The 12,500-nt window shown below is 40.3% G+C and overlaps 1 protein-coding gene across 2 annotated transcripts in view; it reads right to left on the bottom strand.

Moving 5' to 3' along the window:
* The window catches only part of triob (trio Rho guanine nucleotide exchange factor b), a 98,994-nt gene that overhangs the window by 48,473 nt on the left and 38,021 nt on the right, over window positions 1–12,500 (bottom strand). For both annotated transcript variants that reach the window (XM_080500618.1, XM_080500617.1), the window contains exons 3-10: window positions 11,262–11,376; window positions 8,885–9,077; window positions 7,219–7,323; window positions 6,602–7,072; window positions 5,705–5,827; window positions 1,373–1,564; window positions 738–869; window positions 92–322 (exon numbers count right to left, since the gene is read on the bottom strand). In XM_080500618.1, coding sequence (XP_080356744.1) covers window positions 92–322; window positions 738–869; window positions 1,373–1,564; window positions 5,705–5,827; window positions 6,602–7,072; window positions 7,219–7,323; window positions 8,885–9,077; window positions 11,262–11,376 — 1,562 coding nt within the window. The remainder of the gene's footprint in view (window positions 1–91; window positions 323–737; window positions 870–1,372; window positions 1,565–5,704; window positions 5,828–6,601; window positions 7,073–7,218; window positions 7,324–8,884; window positions 9,078–11,261; window positions 11,377–12,500) is intronic.

Below are 12,500 nucleotides of genomic sequence, written 5' to 3'. Positions count from 1 at the left end.
AAGACCACAGTTTTAAACAAGCTTCAGCCAAGATCGGTCGATGGTTTCTGCAGTCCTTATAGTAAAGCAGCATATGTCTGCATACATGTACCTGCTGTACATCCTGCTGGAAGACACACAGCTGCAGGCGCTGGTGCAGCCGCACTTTGCGATGCTGCCAGATGTTCTCCAGTTGTCTCTGGTGATGCAGAACCTCGTGGATGATGTCGAGGACGTGGTGCACGGCCTTGGAGTAGTTGGCCGATGCCATCAACGAATCAGCACTGCCGGGGGTCAAAGGTCGCTGCAATTTGTCCAACAAAGACTTCCCGTCCTGGCTTACCTGTACATGTGGAAATGTATAGAAGGACATATTCAAATACTTATGCTTATTTGTGTGGACATGTGTATGGCTAAAAATGTAAACTTGGCCAAGGTTTTTTTTTTTCTCCTCTGTTTACAGTCCATTGCTGACGTGATCCGCATGCACAGACAAAAACATGACATCACACAAAACACAGTATTTGAAATTTTGAATTTGCACAATCACAGTTGACAAAATGTATGAATGCAATCTTGCTCCTGGCTGTAGAAAAGTGATGCAGTCTCATTCAATTGACACATCTGATCTACATGCCAATTTTGACCACGTATAAAAATTCTGTGATCCTGATTTGAAAAAGAAAAAAATTATGTATTTGTTTAATTCAGAAAGTCTGATTTGGGACACTGTAGCTTATTAGGATTAATGTACTGACCTCTGAGTACGCAGTGGTAATGTGCTCATATAGTCCTTGGTGATGGTGGATTGTATCTTCCAAGTCCTGTAGTTCAGAGGGCAACTCTCCTTCACCACATGCCTTACACCACGGCTCGACTTTGCTCATATACTGGGGATCAAAACACAACAGGAATACTGCCTATTGATTCATACATTTGAATAAATATCACTAATACAGTCCATGATGTTTGTGTCTATTTGTGTTGGGCTTAGACTTCCGAAGGCCAATGATACTGACCACTGTAAACCAGATATAAAACTTAACAATGAACACGGTAATGTTACAGTATATTAACAGCAAAGATGCATCAGTATTTTAGGAGATAGTAGAGTAAACAGAAAAAGAGCCACTGAGAAAACAACAGTGTCAAGAATTGACTCATGCATTGTTACTGAAAAAAACAAACAAAATCACCACTGATCCTCGGCTCTCTTCAACTTGCAGTTTGAATAGTATATAGTAAAAGTAAACATACGCAGGAATCTCGAAACAGCATATTTTGTTAATTTGAAATTGTGTCTATTCATATTATGTTACCTTATATTACGTGTTACTGTATGGGGGAGACGGCATAACTCAAATTGCAACTTCATCAGATGTGCGCTGAGTACCTGATCTGCTTTCTGGTGGAAGCTGGCAGACATCTCTAACAGGGTGCTGCGTTCGTCCAGCGCTGCGGCAAAGGCCTTCCACTCCTGCTCCAGCTGGCCTGAGATCTGCTGGATCTGCTGGGAGGCGTAGTGGCCCGACTCCAGCAGCCGATTTCCCACCGACATGATTCGATTGATGTTCACATACACATTCTGTGTTTTAGGAGAGAAAGAGGAGACACGGCAGCAAAGAATTGAAAACAATGGCCAATAATTACATCTCATTCTGTGGGGGGGGAACCGAAGACTGGTAAAAAAAATAATGAGTGCAAAGGTAAATTACCAGGCTGACAGACAAAGTATTATTTGCACTGTGATGCATGAAACTGAAACTGCAGTGTGCCTTCCAGTGATCAAGACTGACTGTGCTTCTGAAAAGCAATTAAACTGTGTTTGTAAAATATTGCGTTCGCAATTACATCGACATAGGCAGTAAATAATAGAAAATACATGTCAATACACCCTTGTCTTAAGTTATGTCTCTCTTCCACCACTAACACAAGCATTTGGGCATTAAAAAGTCGTTCCCTTCGGAGGCATGCCCCCATGTGAATAATAAAAAAGCCTATTTGCCTCTTAATCTTTCAGTCTTTTTTTAATATATGGGCTCCAAGCTGTTTTGTGTTGATAGGCATGGATCAGCAAACGCTAATTAACAACTGTGTTAACAGCCTGTTATTATTCTATTCAATTACTGCTCCTGCTGCCTATTACAGAGCTTATGTCGCTTTTTTCAAACAGAACAGGAAGGGAAGATGAACCAAACACCAGCTACAACCCTCAAACAAAGGCAGGACCTGGGAAAACAGTGTCTGAAATCATAAATTATTTGTTTCACTTCTGTCTGTTGATGCTGGATTAGTAATTTACCGTGTCCATTTTTCTGACACAAGAGTTGAGATGCATCTTTGGTTTTGCGCTGGATTCAGGATGGTTGTGACTGTCCAAAATAAATGATCAAAAGCACCTGCTTAAGTGTGAAGTTGGCTCCAGAAGGACGGAGACTGTGATGTGCTCAAAATCATAGTTCAAATGTGGAAGCAGGGGAGTTCGACAGCTCATGAGAACACAACAGTGAGTGGGCTGAAACTCACAAAAGATCAGAGAAACTACTTTAATCTCATTTAAAAAGGACACACATTAAACCGTACACCTATTTCTGATGTTCTTGTTACAGAATTGATGTGGTACTACACCGCAGGAAATTATTATGAGAAAAAATACCAAAAAGGCTTGCAAGAATAAGTTTATCCTAAAACATATGAGTGTCCCAGAGAGGAGGAGGGGACTGGAGCAGCAGGGTGGGGGGCTGGTGCACTACTCAGACACACCAAACACACTGGGCGGTGAAGCCTTAATCCAAAACTGATGGTCTGAGGAGGGGGGGTTAATTTCTAATTTAAACCTGATAGCAGCAAGGGGCAAGAGAATTAATAAGAAAAACTAAGTAAATGAATAAAGTGGGAAAAGAACGATAATACTATAGAGCATAAATCAAGAAATCTAGACAGAAGGAAACAAATGAGATGTAGCACTGAATGCTGAGTGTAGCCCTTTGTGAATAAAGTGCAAAAAACCTCAGAGATTTAACAGTGACCAGCTTTGCAAAAGACCAAATATGATCAATGCAGATAACTAGTCACTTTGTAATGGCTCCCTATTGCACCTTAACCACGTAACCATCAACATAACACGTAGAAAGTATAGCATCCTTCAATTGTTCAGCAATGAAATGAAAATGTCCACGGTGTGCTCATTTCTTTCAGTCGCACAAATTCCTACTTTAACTATTGCATTTTCATTTTGGTGATGCCATCACAACAAAACCTGTTGAAATATACAACTCGACACAACAAGAGGGTTAAAAAAAACAAAACAATGATTGGGCTGATAAAATATTGCAAGCTGTGAAATCTATAAGGAGTCAAAAAACAACAAAGAACATGGAAGCTCCAGACAGAAAGACCCCTAACTCAGACTTAAACTGGGATATTCACATTGTGAGATGTGCTAATCACTACCCCACCATGCAGCCTGAAGCCTTTGTTATCATTTTGCAGATGAACGCTGAGAGTGAACCTTCTTGTACAAACAGCAGCACACAATCTATATTTAATGCTACATGACCACATTGACAACAAAAACAGAGACTGCATTTGTTTAATGCATATTCCTTTCTCACATTAGAGTTCTGGTTGAGACACAAGCCAGTTAATTTAATATCCCACAGAAAGAATTGTTTCTATTCAACATTTGTGCATACACAACCTAAAAGCAAATGATTTTAATGCCTTCAGGGCTCATAGCACTAATCATTATCTATTTTGTTTCCTGATTGGCGACAGTCATTATTTTTAATGTGCTTTTGTTTTGTTTTTTGTTTTGTTTTTTAAAGCAGCCACTTGTTTATAACTAACTCATGGTCACTGACACAGCATGGTAATTGATGCTTTCATGAGTTACAAAACAAGTAGAAGAAGATACACTTGATTTAAGAGAAACAAATGATTTCATAGAACAGGCAACAGGCCCTGAATGTCAAGAGAAGAAAGAGCTCCAAAATGTGTGAATATTTGAAAACCCATGCAGTGCAAAGCCTCAACCTAACCAAATATGCTCAGAAAAAAGAAACTTACAGTGAAAGTTGTATTATTCAGTAGTGACACAGCAAAGAGTACAGCAGGCAGGGTAATGCATCAGCACAGCATTAACTTTGCCGTTTCATCAAAAGGTTAGGAGATTGAAGCCCTGCATTTGTAAAATGCCTCCTATAGGGGGCGGAACAGTAACACAACTCCAGACATTGTATTTATACATGGCACATGGAATCTTATAGGACAACATAAGTCATAATTAAGAATTTGGCCATCACTTGCTCATTTGTGTATCTGTGCCTTGAAATCCTGCAAACATGTTCATGCAACAAGATTACTTAATATGCGTGCCAGTGGCTAGTAAATCCAAATTGGCAAATAAAAAAACGTTCTTCTGAATTAGTTTTACTTTTGTAAAACGTTCACAGATCTAGAGGGCACATCGAATTGAGAGGAATCAGTCAGCATCACAAAAAGCTCACTCACTGACGCAGTGAATTTCCATTGTGCCATGAAGGCAACAGGAAGGGGAAACGCGGCTTCCTGTGGAAGAATGGGTGGAGGGGGTGGTGGTCACATTTAAAGTGGGATATGGTTCCATCTGTCTTTCCTACTGTTGTTTTCAAAGGATTTATTGCTCCTTTTCAACCTGTACTTTTGTTACGACTGGCTGTGAGCAGTCACAGGAGCAGCATGGTGGTGACCTTGTTGCTCATGGTGGTGAGATGAGAACAGCCCATAACACCAATGGTACTGAGAGGATTTAGGCCACAGGTCCTGCTCTCCCCTTGGTTATACATCCGGCACAATGACAGTAATTACTGTGACACAGACACAATGACGATTCGATGTTTTACACCTTTTCCTGTTATTTTTGAGCTCCTTTTGTCCAAATCAGAGAGATTGGCTCTATTTATTTAACATGGAGCAAATTTAAGTCGTAACAAAACTGCTGACACAAATTCATTGTTGGGGACTACAGTTTTAGGTTTTTTTGCTCAGTTATATGTGCCAAATGGGGGGGAAAAAACATCATTACATGAGGAATGTAGGTAAAAAGGTTAAACACCACGGGGTAGATTTTGTAATGTTCACCATGGTGAGAGTTCAAGTATGACAAGGACTGGGAGAGCCGAAGATTGTATGACTGCACAGACAATACATAAAATACATCCATCTCCACTGATAACCGGTAAATTATGTGCACTAAAGCTAGATATGAGAGGGCAAGACGGAGTGTGGTAGCGGCGGGCGACACATATGAAGTGTATGGAGGCAATATAGGTCAATCATGGGAAGAGCACCTTGACAATACATGACAAGGCAGGGCGGAGTTTAGAAAGACAGGAAAAGCACTGAAGAATATGAAAAGGTGCTGGAATGGTGAGTCAAAGCCATGTTCTCAGATGCAGGTTGTGAAAAATAGGGGGTCCCAGCTTGTGTGTGTGTGTGTGTGTGTGTGTGTGTGTGTGTGTGTGTGTGTGTGTGTGTGTGTGTGTGTGTGTGTGTGTGTGTGTGTGTGTGTGTGTGTGTGTGTGTGTGTGTGTGTGTGTGTGTGTGTGCGCACGCGCGTGCCTTGAACAGCGATTTAAGGTCTGTGAATGACAGTAATGATGATGGCTTGTGATTGCACCGCCAATGTGTGACAGTGTTTTTCTGCATGTGAGCCCACACAACTGAGACAAAGGTGCCGTCTTACCATGCAGTTCATGGCAAAGTGGTTGTGCTGTGTCTGTAGCTCAACGGCATGCTGGTGGTTTCCTCCGATCTCTGTGTAACTGGTCAGGAAAAGCCCTTTGTTGTGCATGATCCAATCGAACATCTAGACATGGGGCAAGATAGAGAAAAGGGGGGGGGGGGGTTCAACAGAAAGCATTTAAAATAAAGAAAATTCCATCTGGCACATATTCAAGGCATTCTCATCAAGAGTCTTGTTGTTTCTATATTTAATCATTGCACTGATTTATAGAAGAGTCATTTTCAACCATATGTAGTTACAACAATGTATGTGTGTCAGTTACACTCTTATGCTTCCTGTAGGTGAAAATGTGTGTTACACATTTTTAGTGCATGCTAACAGAGTGTTGCATTGCAGCTGTGACACTGAACAGGTGTCTGTATTTGCCACCATGTCTGCACATTTTATACAACTATAGTTCCACATTGCACACACGTGCATGTTCACATTCAACACACAGTTCAAGTAACATTTGATGTTTGATATGAACTTGGTTCAACCGACACACAAAACTTTCATGATTGAATTTCAGATTAGACTGATTAGTAATATTACAGTTTTGTACATAATTTGGTCTTCAGGGGGTTACAGCACAGCTCAGTTGTAAAGCTTGAGACTACATGCAGAAGAAATTTGATGAGAAAGCTTAAATGTTTGGATTAATGTCATGTTTTCATAAACCAGACTACATGTAGTACTGATGCGCAAGGAAGTAAATTGGAGCAGTGAAACATGCCAGTATAAATACGGACACCAATTGAATTTCATCTTTTTTTTTTTCCCCCTGCATCAAACAGCATGTAGTGGAAACAGATGTGAATCATCTGGAAACAGAAAAGAACAGAGCAGCACACTGACCTTCTCGGCGTCTTGTTCAAACAGTCGCAGTTGGAAACACTGGTCCAGCTTCAGCTTCCTCATGTGCCACAACTGCTGCAGATTCTGGCGCGTCCCGTGCAGTTTATCCAGCAAACCCGTCACTTTTGCCACTAGATTGTGTGCATCCGCATGTGTGTGGAAGCCAAGATGATGGTCGTTGGAATCTCCGCTGGCTCCTCCAAGACGGTTGCCGTACCCGCTTTCGCCGCCACTCCCGCCCCCCGCAGCTTGAGACTGTAGTCTTTGGAGGAGCCGGCGTCCCTGTGTATCGAGCTCCTCCACCGACGCCTTAGTGGCCTTTTTCTTTAGCGCAGCGTGTTCTTCCATCAGCCGCCGGGCCCCCTCCAGGTCCCGTGGGAGATCACGCTGGGACAAGGTCTCCTGGAGCTCCTCCAAACGTGCCAATGCCCGCGCCGCATCGCTGGCAAAGGTCTCAAAGGAGAGACGCACCTGAAATAAGAGGCGTAATTAGGCGTCATGGCCATTCAAAGTGCTGAACATGAACAAACATGAACAAACATGAACAGCAACAAAGGCATGATATTTGGCCGAGTGATCAATCAGAGCAAAGAGAGAACAAAAGGAAAAGTGCAAACCTCAATCCAGTCGTCATGGTTATACTCTAAACTTCCCTCGAAGTCAGCTGTCAGCTGAGATGGATCCACAATCTTTGTCAAGCCCTCTAAGGAGACCATCACCGTCTGGTGGGTTGGAACAAATGAACCAAAAAAAAAAAGTTATGATCGACAGAGGGAGGTCAAGACAGAGATTGAGAGAAGAAAAAACCCACCAGGATTTACACAGTTAGCACCATTATATTCCCAACCAATTAAATGTGAACTCCTCCAAATATTTTTCTTCATTAGGCTGAGATTATGAAAAGAATGTGTGGAGTTAGCAGCTCTGCGTGTCTCTTGTTTGGATAGGTGTGGTGACAAAAACCCCAACATTCATGTTATTATTAATAAGATGGAAATACAGGAATGTGAACTCATTTCAGGCCAAAGCAGAAAGAGCTGAAGGAAGAAGGAATAGGTCAAAAAAAAAAAGTGGATCAAACAAGAGCACTCAATAAAAAATGCAAAATGAAGATTTTAACCACCAAGGTGCAAGAATTTGTATACACTTCAAGACTTTAAAAATAAATCAATATATGACAAAGATACAATAAAAACTATTGAAAAAAATGGCTTAAAACTGACCAAAATCACCTTCATGTCACTATTTCAAGTTGAAAAATATTCAGCCCACCTTTGATGACTTCCTAGAGTACTGCTGTCTAACAATACAATGTGTTTCGACAAACAATACACCTAATGTGACTCACAAGACTAATATGTGGTACACTTAAAAATAGATGTTACATTTTAATATAATTAATGATAAATGCATTTAATCAGGCCCATTAACTGGAAATAGGCTTTTATAATAAATACTAAAAAAGTATTTGATCGCAATAATCATTACACATCTTTTCCTAGTATTCTAGTATTTCCTTCAATTTATGATTGTTAGTTTAACTGAAATGCAAATCAAAACATTTGATTTAATAATTCTATATAGAAAGGTAAAACACCAAATATATAGGTTTACTCGATCCTTGAGTTTTAAATTAAATATGAATGAATTGAGGAGAATGACACAGAGGCAGAAATCAGTTTTATCTTTATAGAGGCATCAGTAACTCCAGGTAAAAAACTTAACAAGACTTGTTGAAGAAAATGCAGGAAGAAAGTGATGATCAATTGCATGTGTGCAGCCTGTTAAAAGGGGACAAGCCAGCAAGAACATGGTTGTAATGCCTATAAGCAGCTCATGTTTAAATTGAACAAAAACAACATAGAAGTTTCATATCTAAGCCCAACTCACTGCAATGTAGATGGACTTAGCCATGTCCTATATATCTTGTTTCCATAGCAACTAGGTCAGAACTAAATATACCAGCTCGACATGCTCACATGGGACAGAATAATGCCACTGTCACAGAGCAGCAGTCCAATTACAGCTCATGAAGAGTCCTGATGGCTATGCTAATAGAACAACTGCTTATATCAATGTGTTGATCTAAAAACAAATTATGATGATGATGATGCAATGACACTGTTCCAATTAGATGTTAAATTATACAAGGTCAGTCATCAAACACCTTTTAAAATGAAGCAGACGGGAATGACAATAACAACAGCAAATTGCATGTTTTAAAGGTTAAAATGAACACATTTGTGCAATATAGATAGTTAAAACAATCAGAGCATCACTCACCTCAAATTCGAACTTGGAGCTGCCGAAGTTGGTCCTCTGCTTCTGCCAAAAATTGTCCGGCTTGATGATGAGCGCAACGTGGATACAAGAAGGAAAAGACTCCTGCAGGATCTTCAGTAGAGGTTTGATACTGTCCCACTTAGAACCACGCATGTCCACAATGACTGTGAATCCATGTCTGGCCACCTCCTCGCTGCAGAGAAAATCAATAAAGAGGTCAGAGCAATGGATACAGAGCAAATGAACTAAAATAAAGGATATTTTACTTATTACAAAGAAAGGGGGTGGAACAGAGTTCAGAACAAAATTGCAGAAAAAGACAGTAAAAGAAAGGTCTGTTAAAACTGTGAAGAAGCCAGAAGTGAAAAAAATTAAAACAATTGAAGTCAAAAGATCCATTCCTCCACAGCATGTGGAGGGGGGGTGAGAGAGAGAGAGAGACACAGAGAGAGAGAGAGAGAGAGAGAGAGAGAGAGAGAGAGAGAGAGAGAGAGAGAGAGAGAGAAAGTAACATTAAAACATTCAAGCGTTGAAATTTCCACTGCTACTTACCAAGAGTACTGCTGCTGTACAAGTCCATAAAAGGTTGTGTCTCACTATTAAGAGGTTTAATCTCAACGTGTCTAGCTAAGACACAGAAACACACTCAGGCCTCCTGCTCTATCTCACTCTGACCTCACTCTCTTGAAAACAGATCGCTGACCAAACGAGCAGAGAAAAACAGAGAGAGAGAGAGAGAGAGAGAGAGAGAGAGAGAGAGAGAGAGAGAGAGAGAGAGAGAGAGAGAGAGAGAGAGAGGAAAAGGAAATATTTAGACAGAAACAAGACAAATCAAGCTGAGAAGGAGAACTTGAGTTCCTTTTGCTCAAACTGGGCTGAGTACATTTGATTTATACTCAATATTCTGCCCTCCCCTCAGGATTGTTGGACACAAACTGCATCCTCCACCACTATATATGAATTGCGGCTGAAAGCATTTGTTGTTAACTGCTACAAATCACAATGTTGCCAGAGAGACACTAGTGCAGATTCTTGTAAAGGTAGTTTGAAGATATTTGACGTGTACAGTATAATGCGGATCCGAAAGTTGTTTTAGTTACATTTCAAACGTAAGAAGAGGAAGTTTATTGTCTCGTCCTCGGACACTCCAAAACATATCAACAGGGAGAGATCGTATCTCCAACATTGGAATTGGAAGACATCCTCAAACCTCACTCTCAAACTCACAGTTTACTATCGGTACTTCCGGTATAATTTCTTCAAAAACATTGCTCTTGCTCTTAAATACAAATGCTAAAAATGGACAATATTGCACTACATGATCAAAAAGTCACTTAGGTGAAGGGAAAAACTTTGATCAAGTCCAGCTGACTTCATTCAATTACTTTGAGAGGCCTCCGACCTGGACAAAGGGGAGATTATGCATTGATATATACTTTCCAAAGTGCATAAAGCAAAGAAAGTTGTGAGGCACACAGTCGAGGGCTGCACAAATGCAGATATTTAACGAAAATGATTTTGCCACCTGACAGGAATAAACCTGGGCCTTTTTTTTTCTTTTTCCCCACAAGAACTAATGTGGACCACCTCCGGTCTCAAGACAAATCTCCAAACTCTACTGTGAAGAGATACTTTAAAGCACCGAACCCGCAAAGCACTAGAAAGTGCAGCACAGAGGGGAGATCAGAAGCAGTAGAACAGCGGAGTGCGAGCTTTGCTCCAAGCTAATCCCAACCGACTCCAAACAGAAGAGCCTGAAGCTCCACATTAAATGTGACGAAAAGGTTCTTTTAGATATAGAGATCAGGCTGCACAGAAATACAGGGTGCACAACTCAGCAAGCACTTCCTTTGGCTACATGTTCTTACAGAATTTTGTATGTCAGCACAGTGAGGAAGTAAATAATAGCCAGCAGATTACAAAGACTGAAAGAGAAGAAAAAACAAAAGACAATATCCACAACACTGTTTAACTTAAACCAGTTATATCTATTTTTTTCTCAACAACACTGTGATAAAAAAAAATGAGGAAAGTCTAACAGGGGGAGTAATAAGCTACAGAAAGGAATGTTTTCCACAAAGAGGAAAAGAAACAAGCAAACAAGTGGAAGAGTTTCCACAGAAAATCCAAACTAAAACATTTCCAACTCTCTGTGGCCTCAGGTTTTGCTTCTTATAAATTCAAACAAGGTGGGAAAGTCTGACATGATGAAAGCGACGAGTTGTGTGTATGTCTGTACAATAAGAGAACGAGGGGGGGGGGCTGTTTCAAATTAAGCCAGGATCACGAATAGCAGCTGCAAGTCTGTATATGGACATATGAAAGCTGTATACATGGATACTCAACTTGTCTGTGCATTTTTGTTTACACCACCTACCTGGGAATAGTGGCGAGGTACGCTATGAGTCTGCGCAGGTCTTCAGGTCGTATTCTGTCATGGTTGCTCCTTGCTGGAAATGTGAGGACAGGACCTCCGCGTCTGTCTCTGCCGCCTTTCGACAAAAATTACAAGAAAAGATCAATGCAATGGTTTATAACAATTATATAATTTCACAACACATTATATTATATATACTATTTTAATGCTATCCTCAAGCTGATGGTACACAAGGACGTATGGATTCAGAGATTGTTCTTTTATCAGAGTATAATTGCGCTGAACTGTCACCTGCAATCACAGCTATTACAACAATGCAGAGAAGATGAAAACCGTGTGCAATAATAATGATCAGTTTCTTACTTATTTGCTGACCTAGAGCATCACATCACATTTCAAATCTTTTAGAAATGTACCTTTTAATTTCGCAACAAATGGAGATGCAGTACCTGTATGAAACATCTGTATTAAACTAAACTTATAATGAATATATATTTTTGCTGAATCAAAGTGACTCTCTTATGTTGGAATTCCGCAGCTGCGACACAATTACCAGAGAAGAAACTGCAGGACACAAATACAAACAAAGCCACGAGGAACAGTCGGTCTGTTGTTCAACAGAGCTCAAGTTAAAAGATCTGACAAGCGCGTTTGTGAGATGAAGACAGTTCATTTGTACGGCGCCCTTGCGAATATGTGCAGTTAGTCATGACTGTACTGAGTCAAACGGAAGAGTCAGGGGTCAAATTAGTCTCATGATGACAAAGCTGATGATGACCTTTCAGTCACACGACTGTAAAAAAAAACAACACTGACGACCGGAGAGAGAAATAATCTGTCTGTGCAGTTTAAATTAACGACGTAAAGGTCAAGTTTGACCCATGATGAGAAAGAAACAGCTCGGACAAGCATGTGCGTGAACAATGACACACAAATAAATATTAATTTCTAACACTATACTCGTGTGTTGTGACATTTTGACACAAAGTTTTTTTTCTTATATCTTAGTGGTGCTTTCACAGATCTCTGTAATGCCTACAGTTCCTTGAATTTAAGTTGTCAAATAATCTCCTGTGAAGTTTAATGATTAAATGAAATACACAAGGCTAATATTATCGATGAAATAAGGACACCCCAAAAGCAGCTTCTGGTGAACCTCCAAGTAAAATAACTGAATTGATTCAGAATTACAATATCATGAAATCTCGACCATGAGTATAAGAAGATGTATACAGAAGG

This window comes from Blennius ocellaris (assembly GCF_963422515.1).
Source record: "Blennius ocellaris genome assembly, chromosome: 8".
Taxonomy (NCBI): Eukaryota; Metazoa; Chordata; class Actinopteri; order Blenniiformes; family Blenniidae; genus Blennius; species Blennius ocellaris.
This window is presented reverse-complemented; position numbering and strand designations above follow the sequence as displayed.